The sequence below is a fragment of the Chelonoidis abingdonii genome, chromosome 14 (assembly GCF_003597395.2).
Source record: "Chelonoidis abingdonii isolate Lonesome George chromosome 14, CheloAbing_2.0, whole genome shotgun sequence".
NCBI classification, from domain to species: Eukaryota; Metazoa; Chordata; order Testudines; family Testudinidae; genus Chelonoidis; species Chelonoidis abingdonii.
In genome coordinates, this window is record NC_133782.1 from 32543680 (window position 1) to 32561759 (window position 18080).

Below are 18080 nucleotides of genomic sequence, written 5' to 3' on the forward strand. Positions count from 1 at the left end.
AGGGAGGGGGAGGAGCGGGGACCCTGGCTCCATGCCATTCCCAGAAGTGGCCAGCACACTCCTCCGGCCTGGGGGAGGGTGGGAGCAGGGGGTCTCTGCGCGTTGCCCATGGCCCGAGCACCAACGCCGCAGCCTCCATTGGCCAGGAACTGCAGCCAGTGGGAGCTGTGGGGGCAGTGCCTGTGGGCAGGGGCAGCGTGCGGAGATCCTTTGGTCCCTCCCGCCTAGGAGCCACTGCCAGAGGGATGTGCCAGTCGCTTTCAGGAGCCACCCAAGGTAACTGCCATCCCCCCTCACCCGTTCCTGCACCCCAGTCCCCAGTCCAGAGCCCACACCCAAACTCCTTCCCTCATACCCCACCCCCAGCCTGCACCCGCACTCCAACCCCCTGCCACAGCCTCGTGAAAGTGAGTGAGGATGAGGGAGAGCAAGCGAGGGAGGGAGGGGGGAATGGAGTTAGTGGGGGCATGGCCTCGTGGCAGAGCGTGAGGCAGGGGCTGAGTGGGGGGCCTTGGGGACCACGGAAAAATTTTAAATCAAAATGGGGGTTCTTGGGTTGCTAAAGTTTGAGAACTGCTGATCTAGATAATAAAGACATCAGCAGGTACATTATATAGTGTGACAAAGTTCCTCCTCTACCTTGGTAGGTCCTGCGCTTATTGGCAGATTTGTTCACCTCAGTGATCTTCCCCTCTTGTGGAACCCACAGTTCTGGTCAACTCCTCCCTGTGTCTGATCAGGAGTTGGGAGGTTTGGGGGAACCCAGCCCGCCTCTACTCCGGGTCGCAGCCTCAGGGCCCGTGATGCAGCTGCTCTATAGTTGCCTCTGCACAGCTGCATGACAGCTACAACTCTTGAGTCGCTTGCATTCTCTCCCATGGCCTCCTCCCAACAGCCTTTCTTTAACCTCACCAAGAGACCTCCTCCGGTGTCTGTAACGCTTGTCCTCCTCGAAATCTGCTTCGCTCCTCAGTAGTACACTCCCACTCTCACTCCTGCTCCTAGCTTGCTTCCCACATCATGCCCTCCCTCTGGCCTCTCCTCCTGACTGGATGAGCTCCTTTTTAAACCCCAGGGTGCCACGCATTAGCCGCCTTGATTGCGTGCAGGGTTCTATTTAAAGTAGCTTCTCTACTGCCTTCCTAGAAAGATTTAATGGGCTCAGGTGCGTCTTGATTAACCTGGAGCAACTGCCATTTGGTTACCAGGGTACTAGGGATTTGTTTAGCCTGGGGCTAACATACCTGTTCCTCAGTACTTTACTGTAGCCATCTGGCCTTGCCCCATCACAATAGGATAAAAGTATATAAACTCTCTGGTTCCAGAGCAAAAACAACCACTAACTGATAGGGTCAACTTTCCCCATGGGCATGTTGGTGTATAACTGCCTGACAAAACATAGGGGTGGGGGCGGGCTGTTTGGGGAGGCACAGCCTTCCCTACCTGGCCCCCCATACAGTTTCACAACCCCGATGTGGCCCTCGGGCCAAAAAGTTTGCCCACCCCTGATCTAGCCCATCCCTGACAGGTGTTTGTCTAATCTGCTCTTAAACATCTACAATGATTGAGATTCCACAACCTCCCTCAGCAATTTATTCCAGTGCTTAACCACCCTAACAGGTAGTTTTTACCAATGTCCAACCGAAACCTCCCTGCTACAATTTAATTCCATTGCTTCTTGTCCTATCCTCAGAGGTTAAATTCTCATAGACTTTAAGGTCAGAAGGGACCATGATGATAATGTAATCTGACATCCTGCACATTGCAGGCCCCACAACCTCATCAACACAATCCTGTAATAGACCTCTAACCTCTGCCTGAGTTACTGAAGTCCTCGAACAGTGGTTAAAAGACTTCCAAGTTACAGAGAATCCATCATTTACAGTCGTTTAAACCTGGAGGTATGGATGAACCCCTTTTGCAGGGTTACCTTAAGATAGCTCCAGAGAGTCTGTAACTCTGGCCCTGAGAAGAAATGGATTCACCAAGGTATCTCCATTCTGAACTAGAGATCAATGGAGCAGCCATAGATGTAATGCAGTGGCAAAAAAATCAGCCTTTTTTTTTAATTGAACACATCTGCCTAAGCCTGATATTTGGCAGCTATTCTCAGGGCGATTGGGAGAATAGAAAGACTGCCCAACTCTTCAGTCTCTGGGTCCCTATGGGGGCATGTAGAGCTGAAGCAACCCTTTGACTGGAGATTCGACTCTGGGACAAAAGATTGCCAGTAGTATTGAAAATTAAAATGAACCATTAAAATGAATGGTCTTCCAGTGGATACTTGGTTTGTGGATGATGAGCCAGGGGATACCAAGAATGACTGGAGGATGTAGTGAGTAGCTCAGCCTGAACTGAAGGATTTCATGGTAATCTTGAAGAACAAAGACTTCTCTGGGGGCTGTTTGGTGGGGGACTGGACCCAAAAAGAGGAGCAATTTGTCAATGGCCTCCACAAATCAGGAGTCATCTTGGGATGAATCAGGATATTATGCACTCAAGCAAACTCCAACTTCATGAAATTGCTTGAAGTGCCAGAGTCCCCTACAGAACTCTAGGTTCATGTCCAACACTGTGGGGTGCCAGAGAAGGAGTAGGCGTTGGAGGCATGTTAGACTGTGATTGTTGTCAAAGTCCCAGCAGACCCATGTCAGCATGAAGCACCAGAGCAAGGGGGATGACACCAACCCAGCCCAGCCCCCTCTGCTGGGCTGGGCTTCCTGTTTCGTGACCAAAACCATAGACCAGACTTTCACACGTAGCTCGGCACAAGGTGTCCCAGTTCACTGCAGTACAGACATAGGCCTGATGCTCAATGCCATTTTTTCTCCGCAGTGGAGAGACAGGTCCGGGCTTGGCCGAACTGCATGGATTCCGGTTGGGATGAGGATGGAGAGAGTTGGCAGATTGGACCTGGCAAGAATGACAGAGGTCAGGACGTCAGCCTTCTTTCTAGGCAGCGTTGTCAATCTTAACAACGAGCTCCATCAAGGCATCCAGATCAACTGGTGGCTCTAGTAAACGCCAGTTTATGTTTGATCTCATCTTTGAGGCTGAGCCGGAAGTGGTACCTGTGCACAGCCTCATTCCACACAGCGTCAACTATCAGACACCAGAACTCCAGGGCATAAGTAGCAATTGGCTGGTGTCCCTGCCACAGGGTTTGGAGTGTGGCTGCCTGCCTGTGGCTCAGCTCAGCAAAAATTACTGCCGGGGCTTGAACAAAGTCCTCAGATTGGTTCAGGAAAGGGCTAGATTTTTCCAGGAGCGGGGAGGCCCAAGCCAGCTCCTCTGCAGACAGCAAGCTAGTGATAAGTCCCACCCAAGAGTGGTCAGTGGAGAGGCTGGGGAGGGATGGCAGGTGCAGCAGGAATAGGAGTCAGCGCTGGTCCATAAAACTTTGGACCTGGCTGAGGTCACTGCCAACCTTGTCTGTCGGGGGAATTTTAGGTTCCTGAGGGGGGAGTTACAGGCAATGCAATGTGCCTGCAGTGTAGCATTCTGCACTTGCAAGGTGTCTACCTGCCGCTGTAGGTTTTGTATGGCGCCCACTGTCTCTTGAGAGACAGAGATGCTGGCTTTAGTGGGATCCATTCCTGTAACTGACCCATTCCTACGTCCCTTCTTTATCTCCTTTTTGGTCGGGCAGCTCAGTATCACAGACTGGGACATGGGCCAGTCATGCCTAGTGGTTAGAGCCAGAGTCAAGCTACAAGAGTCAGAGCTGAAGGTCACGGCCAGGGTCAGGAACTAGGAGTCAGAAACTGAGCAGGGGAGCAGAGCTGGAGTGGGCTGGAGCAAGGCTGGGAACAAAGCAGGCACAGGAACAATCACAGCTGTGGGTATAAGCATTGAGCAGCCACTGGCCAAGTGCTTACTGCTGGGCTTAATAGTAATCCTGGAAATGCCTCTCAACCAATCAGGTGATCTGGCTGATTAGAGGTTTCAGCCATGGTTAGCTAGCTGATTCTTGATTCAGGTATAAGCGCTCATTCTTGTGCCCTCCCTCCTGCCTGCAGGATGGATAAACCCTGGCCCACCCCCCTGCTCCTGGGATGGACAAACCCCTAACCCTGCACCCCTGGATTGGACCCCATGGTCTTAGGCACTATGCACACACATGATACATAGACAATTTCTACCCTAAAAGACTCAGAGTCTAAGAATATGGCTGGAGAAAGCGGGAAGGAATCTGACCTGGGCTAGGTGAGGGGCACAGGTGGCTATAGAGTTGGGCAGCATATGTAGCAGTCACAGCACTCCAGCTGCCCAGACACTGCCAGGCTTGTAGAGTATGGAATAGTGATGACAGCAGTCAGGACTCAGAGTCCCTTACAGCTGTGCCCAATCTTGTGTGCCTGCATTCACCCCAGCTCTATCTAAATGGGGCGAGTTCTGTACATACCGTTTTTGCCCTGCTGATCAGGCACCGGAGTAAATCCTTGATGCTGTTGGCCTTGTTTCTCTGGAAATACACACTGGCTTGAGTTTGGCCATACCCTGTGGCAAGTGGTATCACTGGCCAGCCCAACTCCAGCTCTGGAGGCTGCATGTCAGACAAGAGTGGGAAGTAGGTACCAGAGCTTAGTTCAGAGAGAAGGGAGGCCCTGTCCTCAGAGTCTCCCTCTTTGGGCTTGGTCTGGTGCCCCTTCCTTGCATTAGGCTCCAGGATACTCTGGCTTCTATGCTGGCTCATGTAGTCCATGTCTAGGGGGGAGAGAAATGGCAGCTCCTGTTCCTCAGCAATGGTTTGCAGATACCCAGACTCCCCCTGCTGCAGAAAGGCATCCACAGCCAGTCTGGCTGTCTCACTGTGCTGCAGCACCAGGGGGATGGGCTTCCTCCACCACAGCTTCTTCAACTCCTCCAACCTACTCTGCAGCGGTCCAGACACGCCAGGGCTGTCCCCAGAGCCCCTCTGGAACCGGGACCCGGCCTGAACATGGTGGCTGAACATGACTACAGCTGTTGATACTAATCCTCCAGAGGATCTGCCCGTTGTGTTCTTTGGCAGCTGGCGCTGGCCCTCTCTTCCAACACTTTGTCTCTCTCTGATTTTCCTCAGCTCTTTCACAATGGGCTCCTCTGGGGCTCTGGGACTTGAGAGCTCAGTGCACTTTGTCACTTCTTCTCTAGGGTTGCCAACAGTTCCTTAAGAGAAGGGACGTCCCTTATTTCTTCATCTCTGCACAACAAGATTGGGAGTTGCTGAGTCCTGCAAAAAGCAGCAAGATATACCCCAGGCCAATGTAGGTGAGTCCTGCGGAAGGGCTGCTAAGAGAACAGTCCCTTGCTTTTGAAATACACTGTGGGCAACCCTACCTGAGTCTGCGTTGGTCGTCACTTCCTGCTGAACATCCCTCCCCTCTGGGGGAAGAGGCAGTGTTCAGCTATCCCTGCTCTCAGTTTTTTTGGCTGCGGACAAGTTTTCATGCAGTTGTGATTCTCAGCCTCTGGCTTGTCCCTTCCAGATGGATTCAAGAATTAATAGGCTCTTCCTTCTCCCTGCCAGTAACTGATTGCAGAAATACTTCCTCATGTACTGACACCCAGGCAGGCTTCTGCTCTCACCTCAGCTTGTCTGTCAGCCAGGGAGCAACCTGCTGGGCCAGGTCCTGTGCTAAGAGTGGAATGCAGATGTTGCATCTTGTTCCAAACCAAACAAGTTTCTCAGTGGTAATTATAAAAAAATGCAACCATCACAAGCAATTAATGATAGCCAGCCAGTCAGCAAACACAGACGAGATGGCCACTTGCTCATGAACACGTCGTCTGCCTGAAGCACCAATCTCAGGACAGCACATGCCTTTCACGCCATGAACCCTGCAGAAGCAATAATTCCCAACAGACATGCGGTTTTTTTGGTATTTCTCCAAATACACATCTGGGGGGCACAGAAGCCAAGATGTCTGAGAATGTCTGTTTCTCATGCCATGCTAGACCAGCAACACAATGCATGTTATGGGTATTTTCAGTGCTGTATTGAGCCCAATCTGCCCATGGAGGCTTTAATACAGGGGGGATACACATCAGGAGCTGTCACTTTGTACTTTGCACCCCTTCCCTGGTACTGAATGGTATGTGTTACTGGTACATGCACTGCACATTGTTCAGGAAAAAAAGCTCTGCACAGGGGAGCTGATTTTCAGCAAGTAGATGCATGTTCGATTGCACAACTGCTTTGCGTGTGTGCTACCAGAACTGAACACAAACAGCAGAGATTTGTGCTGTGCATGGCTAGTATGTAGCCAACCCCCCAATTTGCACATGCACATTGGGTCATCATCATCATAATAGCAGCCAGTAGCACTGATCGCATGTAAGGTTTTTCATCCATAGATGTCAAAGTGCTTTCCAAGCATGACAGCAGTATTATTATCCCATTTCCCAGAAAGGGAATCTGAGACCCAGGGAGGCAAAGGCCAATATTTCCAAACTCAAGGGCCATCATGGTCACTAGGGACCGACGGGGTCAGCACTCTGAGAATCAGGCCACGTCATTTTAGGCAAATTTTAATACAAATACACTTTTAAGGTGAGTCATGAGGCTGGATTGTATTCACTGATGGGTGGGAGGCGCACAGGTTCTGAAGTGCTGAGTACTATGATTCTCCTCCCAGTCATTATCATAGCAAAGTACTTTACTTCCAATTGATTTGCTTTGGGGGGGGTGTGTGCGCGCATGGTTTCTGTTAATGAAGCTGTTGCATGGCCATTGCTCAGAAAGCGATGGCTTGATGCCAGCCATGTTCAGCCTACATCTAGCCTTCCAGTGCAGGGTCAGATCATGGAAAAGGCTGTGGTAACACAAGTCTCCCAGTACTGTATCTGGCTCTCATGAGGTTCCCTCATCATGTGTGGCACTTCCTGCCGGCCGTCCTGGAGATTAGTTCTGCCAGCCAGTGCACCCATTCCAGATGGTGATTCTCTCATCAGCATCGCTACCTTCGTGATTGGTTGGGAAGTTTAACTTCAGTGTTACCCATCAGTCCTGGGAGTATCTGCTCTCCTTTCAGCAGCCTGCCCTGACCGTGGCATTTTCAGGGAGGGCTGCCCCAGGCACACTGGTGACACCTACCTCCAGCTATGGCCTACATACCACACAAACACAGCCTAAACAGACACTTTGCAATGCCGCTCAAAGTCAGAGACTCTCTACACTGGTGGACACAACCCAATAACGTGTGTGTGTCTGGGGGAGGGAGTCCCAGAGGTGAAAGTAAGCTGGTCCGGTCCGGTATGGTGTACTGGCAAGAGCCAGTACGCCGTGCTGGACTGCATCGACTTCTGTGGTGGGGATTTAAAGGGCTCTGGCTCCCCACTGCAGCTGGCAGCCCAGAGCCCTTTGAATCCCGCTCGTGGCTCTGGTGGCCGGGCTGGAGCTGGGATTTAAAGGGCTCAGAGCTCCCCGCCGCTGCCAGCAGCCCAGAGCCCTTTAAATCCCGCCTGTGGCTCTAGCGGCCGGGCTGGGGCTGGGATTTAAAGGGCTCTGGGCTCCCCGCCACTGTGGGCAGCCCAGAGCCCTTTAAATCCCACCCGCGACTCTGGCAGCCGGAGCTGTGGTAGGGATTTAAAGGGCCCAGAGCTCCATGGCGGCCGGGGCACCGGGCCCTTTAATTTGCCCCTGAGCCCCGGGGGCTCCCAGCCACTTCTGCAGCTGGGAGCCCCGGGTTGATTTAAAGGCCCTGGGGCTCCCAGCCACAGCCAGTGTCCACGGCCTTTAAATCTTGAGAGGCACCACCTTTTCTGGTTGAGGCCACGCCTCTTCTGGATGAGACCACGCCCCCTCAGGACTCCAGCAGTACCTGTAAGTCCTGTAAGTTACTTTCACCCTGGGGAGTCCCTTTCACACTGACTCCACCTTCAATGATTCTTACAACTGATGCCTCCTTGATAGGCTGCAGAGCCGATGTACAGCACCACACAATTCAGGGCAGGTGGTCTCCCTCCAAGACACTGTTACACAGAAATCTCCTGGAACTGTGCACGGTTCATGTGTGATTGCTCTTCCAGGCCTTGATCAGGAATGAGACTACATGGTGTGACAAAGTTGTCCTTGACTCCATGGGTCCTGCGTTTTCTGGTGGATTTTGCTAGCCTCAGAGGCTCACTGTGACCCTCCATGTAGCCCTTCTCTCTTTAGAGGCAAGGGTCACAGCTTACTGAGCCATTTTCATCATAAGCCAATGGAGGTGAGAAGCAACCGTCCCTCGCACACTCTCTGTTGTCTCCCAGTCTCAGTGATTAATCAGGGAGGGGAGGGGGAGCCCAGGCCCACTCTGTACTCGAGGCTCCAGCCCAGGGACCCTAAAATTAGCAGCTATGGTAGCTGCCATTTTGGAAATAGGACAATTCCCCGGGCCACTTCCCCACGGCAGCCCCCACTCAATATCTCCTTCACCGTTACATCAGGGCCTCCTTCCTTACACTTGATATGGAATTGTACTGCTTTGTTCCTCCAACAGCGCGGCTCCCTCCTATAGCTCCTGACACCCGCACCTCACTGACTAACTGGGAGGCTTTTAACTAGTGTTCCAGCCATTCCTTGATGTCTCAATCAATCTAGCTATCTCCACTGCCTTCTAGAAGGATCTTAATTGACCCCAGGTGTCTTGATTAACCTGGAGCAACTGCCATTTGGTTACCATGGTACCAGGGATTTGTTTAGACTAGGGCTAACATATCTGTTTCCTCACTACTTTACTGTAGCCATCTGGCCTTGTGCCATCTGGGTAAGGACGGACAACATTGACTGCATGTTTTATATAAACCAGCAGGGATGGGCAAGGTCACACTCCTTATTCACCAAACCCACAAAACTATGAAACTGGTTTATCCGGCACAATGTCAGCATATCAGCCTTGTATCTCCCAGGTTATCAAAACATTACAACATGCTGAGCAGAGAATTCTCTCGGGATCACGAGTGGGAACTAAACAACACAGTCCTACAGAACATATTCAAACACTGGGGTCATCCATCCAATGACCTCTTCACGACATCCCAGAATGGCAAATGCCAGCAATTCTGTTCGAGAGCAGAGCTGAGGCCCCAGTCCCTGAGAGATGCCTTCCCTTCTCAAATGGGATGCAACTCTGCTAAATGTATTTCCTCTGATCCCCGTTACTGAGGTTTACACGCAAAATAAGAACCGACAAGGGCAAAATCATCTTGGTAGCCCCCACTTGTCCCAGACATATTTGGTACTCGTACCTGTTGCGGAGGACAGTATGCACATCTCACACTCTTCTACTTCGGGCAACTCTTCTATCGTAGGATGCAGGGAAGAAAGGGGCAGTTGATAGTAATTAATATAAATGAGAAGTTAATAATTGTAAAAAATTGATATGAGAATCAAAAGGGACACAAGAAGAAATCTGTGGCCAGCAGAGTTAGGGATAGTAAGGAGGAATTTTTTTTAATATATTAGGAACAAAAAAATCCTGTCAATGATATTGGTCCACTACTAGATGGAAATGATATAATTATCAATAAAAAAGCAGAAAAGGCGGAAGTGTTCAATAAATATTTCTGGACTTTTATTTGAGGAAGGCTGCCAAGGACACTTGCGCTCCAGTCAAGTGAGCCTTCACTATTGGCAGCGGGGGCACCTTTGCTAACTCGTAATAGTAGTGGATACAGGCTGTGATCCACGATGATATTCTTTGGGCAGAGACAAGGCTACCTTTCATCCTGTCTGCGATCACAGCGAACAACTAGAATGGCTTTGTTCTGTCTATGTAGAAGGCCAGGGCCCATCTGATGTCCAGAGCGCGCAACCTGCATTCCTCATCTGTCACGTGGGGCTTAGGACAAAGGACCAGCAAGTATATAACTTAACCAGTATGGAACTGGGAGATGACCTTGAGCTGAAAGGCCGGGTGTGGATGCAGCTGAACCTTGTCCTTATAGAAGACCTTGTAAAGTGGTTCAGATGCTAGCACTCTGATTTTGGACACTTGATGGGCCGAAGTTATGGCGACTAGGAGGGAGACCTTCCAGGAGAGAAGCAGGAGGGAGCAGGAAGCTAAGGGTTCGAAGGGGGGACCCATGAGTCTTGACAGCACAAGATTCAGGTCCCACGGGGATACCAGACCCCGGACATGTGGGGTTAAGGTGCTCCAGGCCTTTCAGAAACCGTGCCGTCATAGGGTGGGTGAAGACCGACCTGCCTTGAAACAGAGGATGGAACTCTGAAATGGCTGCCAGATGCACCTTGACTGAAGACAGCAACAGGCCCTGGAGTTCAAGGTGCAGCAAATAGTCCAGGATATCTTGTAGCGGGGCCTCTTCTGCACAGATGTGATGGTCCGAGGCCCAACACGTAAATTGCTTCCACTTTGCCACATAGCTAGGTCAGGTGGAAGGCTTCCTGCTGCCCAGCAGGACTTGCTGGACACCATCAGAACACTGTAGTACCTCTCCACACATCAGGCAGGCTGTCAAGGTTTGGGTGCAGCAGATGGCCGTGGTTCTGGGACAGCAGATTCAGCCAGAGAGGCAGCTGCAGGAGGGTGGCTGACAACAGACTCAGCACCATGTCAAACCAGTGTTGACAAGGCTACGCTGGGGCCACAAGGATGACCGTGGCCTTGTCTTGCTTCACTTTCAAGAGGACCCTGTGGATCAAGGGCACCATCGGGAAAGCGTACATCAGCGCTCCTGATCACGAAATGAGGAAGGGTCTGACCGGCAGCCCTTGTCCCTGCCCTGGAGAGGGCAGAACACATGACATTTCCTGTTCTGCCTGGATGCAAACAGGTCCACCTGGGGATTCCCCCACTTGCGGAAGATCAGACTGACTACCTCCAGATGGAGCGACCATTTGTGGCGAGACGAGAGGGTCCTGCTGAGGTGATCCGTCAAGACATGCTTGGTCCCCGCAGGTGGGCGGCCACCAGGTGGATGGTGTTCCTCACACAAAAGTCCCAATGGCTGAGCACTTCTCGATGAAGGGCCGAAGACCTGGTGCCCCCCGTGTGTTGATGTAATACATCGCGGCAGTATCATCCGTCAGGACCTGCACCACCTTGCCCTGCAAGTGGGGCAAAAAAGCCTGGCAGGCCAGAAGAGCCACCCTGAGTTCCCTGACATTGATGTGGAGGGCTGGATCGAGATGTAGCCAGTGTGGGCTACACCAGCCCAGATCCAACACCAGGTGGGCTCCTCAGTCCAGATCCAAAGCGTCTGAAACCAGGGTGAGCAATGGAGACGGAGACAAAAAAGGAACTCTCCAGAGCATCGACTCAGGATCCTGCCACCAGTCCAGCGACAGTAGGACATGGCTCGGCATTGTGACCACTCAGTCTAGGGGGTACCTGCTGGAAATGTAAACTGAGGCCAGCCACATTTGCAGAGACCTCAGATAAAGTCGGGCATGGCTGACCATGTACGTGCACACGGCCACGTGGCTGAACAGTCGCAGACACATGTGGGCTGTAGTGAGCGGGTGGGCTGGTCTGTGGGAGATTAAGCCTGCTATGACCTGAAAATGCCCTTTGGGAAGGCAGGCCCTGGCCCACAAGAAGTCGAGAACCACGCCAATAAACTCTATACATTGGACTGGTGTTAACGTGAACTTTTCTGCATTTATCAACAGGCCCAGGTCACTGCAGGTGGAATGCACCAAATCGAGGCTCTTTTGTACCTGCTCCAGAGACCTGCCCTTGATGAGCCAGTCGTCGAGATATGGAAAGATCTGGTCCCCCTGATGTCTGAGGTAAGCCACCACTGGTGCCACGCATTTCACGAACACTCTGGGGGCCAAGGACAGGCCAAAAGGTAGCGCTGTGAACTGAAAGTGGCACCCGGCCACTATGAAGCGCAGGAACCGTCTATGTCCTGGGAATATGGAGACATGGAAGTAAGCGTCCTTTAAATCAAGACTGGCGTACCAATCCCCCAGATCCAGGGAAGGGATGATGGAGGCCAGGGAGACCATATGGAACTTCAACTTACTGAGAGACTTGTTGAGGCCATGCAGTTCCAGAATAGGTCTGAGGTGCCTTCAGGATTAGGAAGTAGCGGGAATAGAATCCTCTTCCTTCCAAGGAACCTCCTCTACGGCCCTCAAGCCCAGGAGTTTCTCGACCTCCTGAACGAGGAGTTGCTCATGAGAAGGGTCCCTGAAGAGGAATGGAGAAAGGGGAGGGGCAGGAAGAAGGGGCAGCCAAAAATTGCAGGGTATAGCCCTAAGCGACTATGTCCAGGTCCCAGTGGTCGGATGTAACCTTGGACCAGACAAATGGTAAGGGAAAGGGCAGCTGAGAAAAGGGCAGAAAGGGATCTGGGCAGATGCTCCCATTGCTCTTGGGTGCACCTTCAAAATGAGTGCTTCTGGCACACCTGGTGCTTCGCTGGGCCAAGCTGCGCAGGGCAGCGGGATGATGACAGGTGGCAGCGGCTAAACCTGGTGTCCCACTTATTTGTAGGCTCTTGAGGAGGTGGCAATGGTGGAGGAGGCCGGAACGGCTGCCTCGACATCTGAGGAGTGTGCAACCCCAGAGAGCGAAGAGTTGCCCGTGTGTCCTTAAGGCCGTGCAGCCGCACGTCTGTCTGGTCGGAGAAAAGGCCGACACCATCAAATGAGAGACCTTGGATAGAGGCCTGCATCTCCTGGGACAGGTCTGCCATCTGGAGTTAGCAACTACACCTCATAACCACCACTGAGGCAACCACCCAGGCAGCCGAATCAGTCACATCCCGGGCCATTTGGAGGGAGCACTGAGCTGCCATGGTGCCTTCCTCCACCAGAGCTGCACAATCCTGGGCCGCTTCCTGGGACATGAAGTCTTTGAACTTGAGGAAGGAGTCCCACAAGTTAAAATTATAGTGGCCCAAGAGGACCTGGTGGTTCGTCACCCAAAACTGGAGGCTGGCCGTAGAATAAATCTTGGGACCAAACAAATCCAACCTCTTAGCATCTTTATTTTAAGGGGTGGAACTGGTGGGGCCCTGCTTATCCCTCTCGTTGGCCGCAGACACGACCAACAATCATGGCGGCAGGTGGATGTATAAGTACTCAAACCCTTTCGCAGGGACAAAGTACTTTTTCTCCATTCTCTTGGACATGGGTGAAATAGAGGACGGGGTTTGCCAGAAGGACTTGGCAACGTGCAGGGCCCCCTTGTGTACCAGGAGTGTGACATGGGCTGGTGTGGCTGCCGAGAGCACAATGAACAATGCGTCCGTCTGCTCCTTCATCTCCTCTGCCTTGAGGGCCAAGTTCAAAGCCACCCTATGGAGCACTGCCTGATGATCCTTGAAATCATGCAGTAGGCTAGCTCTTGAGAGGCCTGCCATCGACTCTTCTGGGGAAGAGGAGGAGCATGATTGGATCACTGAGGGCGGCCCGCCAGTGTCTTCCCCCAGTGGGGATGGTGGCCTTGGGGTGGGCACCGCCTCCTCACTCATGACGGTCACCAGAGCATCCTGCACCAAACCCGGTGCTGACAGTGCCATGAGTGCCGACTTTCGCCTGTCTGATGCGGTGACCGAGGGCTGGCAAGGTGGAGCAATGGCATGACAGGAACCCCCAAGGCATTCCAATAATGTCATTGGGTTTGCCACTGGCCTTGCTGCCAGACTGGCCCCGATGCTGCAGACATGCCCTCCGGAGCCCAGTCCCATTGTTGCTTGGGTGAGGGGCTGAACTGTGCCTCTGATCTGAAGTCGTCACCCTCTGGTGACTACGGCAGGCCTGTCGAGGCCTCGGTCTGATGGCTAACTGGTGCTGCCGGTGACCGGTGCCGGGAGCGTTCTGACTGGTACCAGGAGTAAGGAGAGCGGTGCCATGTCAAAGACTGGCCTCGAGGTCTCGGCTTCAGCAACTGACAATGTGATGAGGACCAGTGCCACGGAGATCATCTATGCCTGGGAGAGCTTCAGCATGAAGACAGGGACCGGGAGCCTGGTACTGATGACTGGTAACAATGGGCTGGAAACCTGGACAGATGTGGAGACCAAGAGCGTGGTGACCTTGGGCTCTGCCTTGGCTCTGGTGACTGGTGGTGCTTGTTTGTCTTGTGCGAGGTATTATTGGTGGGCTTGCCCTTGCGGGGAGCTTGAGATAGTTCCATTGCTGAACACGGTGCTGGCTGCGGTGGGAGCTCTCTTGGTTGTGCAGGTGCCAACAGCTGAGTGGGCATTGACTGCATCGTGGGCTCGGACCCTGTACTTGCTCCACGGAGTCAGGTCTTTTCGGGGGGGAGGAACTCTCCAGGGCAGAGCCATTATGCGGGTCTGGAGTGGGCATAAGGCCCAAACAGCGTCCTTTGTCCAGAGCACCTTTATTGGGCTTGCTCAGTGCCGTCTTATTCAGCATCATTTTTGGCACCGGGGATGGGAAACAGTGCCGGGAGAAGCCCAGGAATGGGTGCACTATGCACTGAAGCTGAAGCGCTGGGTGCCATTTCAGGCTGAGCCGGCTCTGAGGCTGGGTGTAGGGCAGCCTGCATCAGGAGGGCTCTGAGTCGTATGTTGTGTCGGTTCCCTCTGTGTCCGAGAACAAAAGTTCTTACAGATACAACAATGCTCCTTCACATGGGATTCCCTGAGGCACTGCAGACAACTATCGTGAGAGTCACTAACAGGCATAGGCCTCTTACACGTGGAGCAGGACTTAAAACCAGAGAATGGGGCATGCCGGGGCAAAGTCCCTGCTGGGACCCTAACTAACTGAACACTTTACAGCTACTTAACTACTAACTAACAAACAACAGAACTATTTACAACCGGAAGCACAAGGCTGGGACAGGAACCACTGGCTGCTTGCAAAGCAAGGGACAGAGGTGCTCTGACTGACCACCATGGGCAGTAAGAAGGCACTGAGAGGGCGTAGGGCCAGCAGTACCTGATATATCATGAGTGAGGCACTCCAGGGGGCACCACAGCCGGCCCTACAGATACTGCTAAGGCAAAAATCTCTGACGACCAGGCATGTGGGCGCACGCACACCTACAATGTAATCAACATGAGCAAGCACTCAAAAAAGAAGCTGAGTTAGTGACTCAAAACTGTTAAAATACAACCATAGGCACCCATTCAGTGCTCTGGGTGCCTGTCTCAAATGTAAAATGAGAACATAAAGGAAGGATTGCCCATAAATATACCCATCCCAGCCCGCCCCTCCCCAACAGCCTTGGAGAACAGGAGGGAAGGATGGGCTTTGCAGTGCTAACATACCTGGGCTCTGGAGGAGCTGGAGCAATCTCATTGGCAGGACAGTTCACTGATTGCTGCTCATCACTGCCACAATGCCCACCAGATGCAGAACCAGCCAGTGGAAACGTGAGGACTCTCAAGGGCTCCTCACAACAAGGTAGTATGTCTACAGGAAGAACAACTAGCCTCTGGCTGGTTCAGAATTATGGTCTCAAGTGGATTAGGTCCCAGGAAAGAACAAGAGAGCTTACCATTCCACTTGGCATGAAACCATGCACCTTGACAGTGACAGCTCAAGTGAACAAGAATGGGGGGCCTTGATGTGCAGGTCTTCAGACTCTTTCCTTTCTGAAAGTTGTGATCACTATGAGAAAACTCTGGGTGCTGATGAGAAGCCAAAAGGGAAAACTACACACTGAAAATGGTCCTGGCCCAGGCTGAAGCAGCAGAACCTTTGGGGAACTGGATGGAAGGTCACAGCAAGCTCATGAGTGCATGGAGTTTTTTGCTCTGTATGCTTGTCGGACCTATGAGAGCTGAGTCCTGGATGGAACCACTCAGACCGTGGTAGCTTTAATAGAAGAGACAGAGGTCTTATTTTTTTGAGTAACTGTTCCATGCACATGTCCATCTATGTTCATAATGGAGGTGGCATCTTCCATCATAACAACGCTCTTTCTGGTGAGCCTGGATGCAAAGATATATTGCAAATATGGTGTGTGTATCTTATTGGAGTTTATACATCTAAGAGTAAGGGAGGTTAAGGGATCTCCTGTGCTCAAGGAAAAAGCCACTCCACATCCTTTATCCGCAGAGAATCCAGGGCTGGAAAGACAAGTTCCTTCCCTGCCCAGTTCCAGCCATTGTGCATTCTCTGTAGCTCTAACAGTGCTTGTAATTTGTATGAGTATGTATCTGTCCTATCTAACTAATCTAATCTGCTCCATCCACTCCTTTCCTCACCTATACATCCTCACTGTTGGCTCACTCTGCAGTGGCAGAACATATGGGGGCATTTTCTGGAACCAGGGAAGGTGTCATGGTCACAGATCTTCCAGTTCCCATATCCTTGGAAGGTACACACATGTATGCTCCCAAATAAATCTGTGGCACTCCCATACCTGTGGCCTGGGAGGCACCATGGTCTCTGTAGACTCTCCATTCCTATGGCGTAGGCAGGGCTAGGGTGAAGGTCCTGTGGACTCCACATACTCACAGTATCAGAAGGAATGTGATCCCACACCTGCATAGAAGGATTCTGGTCTTCAGGCCTTGCATATCTGTGGCATGGCAAAGTCTGTGGCCCCATTCCTGTGTTCACTAGATTCCTATGGCATGGGTAGTGCCACGCTTTTAGTCCTGTGTTCTCGTGGCCTGGGAGACACAACAGGTACTACAGCATGAGTCAAGGTTTAAATGACATAGCAGGAAAGGGGTTAAAGTTTAAATGGCTATTTTGTTTATGAATTACTGTAGCTAGTTTTGAGCCAAAATATCTAACATTAATTTTTCCATCTATTCCAGAAGCAGTAAGATACACACAGTAAAGTTTATTTTGGTACTTGGTATACTTCACTCCCATTAAAAATAAATTAATCAGCAAATTCTTACACAGCTAAGCCTTATTTTATGTAAATACAACACAGCTGTAATGAATTACAAGGTGTTATTATCTCACACATACTGCATAATACTTCACACATAAGAGGTTTCTCTCCTTAGCTCAGCTTGCAACAAAAGCATCTTAAATAAACTGAGAGAAAGTTGTTTGGTTTGTAATGTTTTTACAGAAGTGGGATATACCTCACACCTATAAGGTTTCTCTACATGACTCATTTTATAACAACTTAAACTGAGGAAGTTTGCTTTTGAAAAAACTAACAAAACTACTTTATATATACATATGTGTGCGCGCGCACACACACACAGAGAAAAACTCACTAGTAGTAGCTCCCTAAACAAAGGCTAAGAAGCACTCGCCTGTGTTCTGGAGATCATGCTCTGGATCCCATTTGTCGCTGAAAGGAAAGGTGACGTCTAACACCAATGCAAATTGCCTAGAGAAGATGGCACTAGGAGCAGGAACATCCACAGTCCTGGGCAGCTACAGAACACATCAGACTTACACTGGAAATAAGAACACTTGTGGTGTGTTAGTGTGATCACACAGTAAAGATGTCCCGTCTATATATTTGGTGAATTGGTTTATTAGGACTATATTCTGACACGACAGGGCACTGTTCTCACTCTCAGCAAAGGTATTACAACGTACACAAAACAAGTACAGTTCTATGACTTGGTCACGTGGTTTCCTATGACGATTTTGGACAGAGAAATAAAACCAGTTTCGGTCACTGAACTAGAAACCCCACGTTGACCTTTAGTTTGTGCAATAAAGCCCGACTTTCTGTTGATTTATTTGGTGCAGGTTTTCATTGAATAATTCTGTTGGGGTAATTGTTGCCTGCTTAACTATTTAAAATGTTAACTAGAAAAGGTCTTGAACCTCTTCTTTGTGGATAGAGCATAGTTTTATCCCCTAGAGAACATGAACAGACCATTGCTACGTTACTCTACTGCAGCAATCACTAGAGCACAGCTCTAGAAAGAATATGAGCATATCAGGAAGATAGAGCTACTTTGAAACAATAAGGACTCTAAAGTGGCTTTTAGCCATAGTCCCAACATGGCCCTGTCCCCTCCCTCTTGCACCTACCTCTCCTTGTGCACCTGTGCAAGGTGCCAGTCAGTCTGACCCTAAACTGGGCTTTAATCGAAAATCATTTCAAGTTCTTCTCAGCCATTTCCTAAGCATTTTAATGCAAAAATAGACTATGTCCCCCAAAGCCAGGATAGAGGTATATCAACACTGAGAACATGCGGAACTCAGCCTTGTGTTTAACAACTTTTCATGGAGC

The 18080-nt window shown here is 51.0% G+C and overlaps 1 protein-coding gene and 1 long non-coding RNA gene across 3 annotated transcripts in view; one reads left to right on the forward strand and one right to left on the reverse strand.

Annotated features, from left to right (window-relative positions):
* FAM83C (family with sequence similarity 83 member C) overlaps window positions 1-7281 on the reverse strand; it is a 293103-nt gene extending 285822 nt beyond the window's left edge. The window contains exon 1 of one of the 2 annotated variants that reach the window (XM_075072351.1): window positions 4406-7281. In XM_075072351.1, coding sequence (XP_074928452.1) covers window positions 4406-4957 — 552 coding nt within the window. In that variant the 5' untranslated portion in view covers window positions 4958-7281. The remainder of the gene's footprint in view (window positions 1-4405) is intronic. The other variant, XM_032766543.2, reaches the window with a different exon arrangement.
* Window positions 5190-17099, forward strand: LOC142047735 (uncharacterized). The gene is made up of 2 exons (XR_012657009.1): window positions 5190-5253; window positions 11600-17099. It is a non-coding gene; the product is annotated as an uncharacterized LOC142047735 (long non-coding RNA).
* The last annotated feature ends 981 nt before the right edge of the window (window positions 17100-18080 follow it).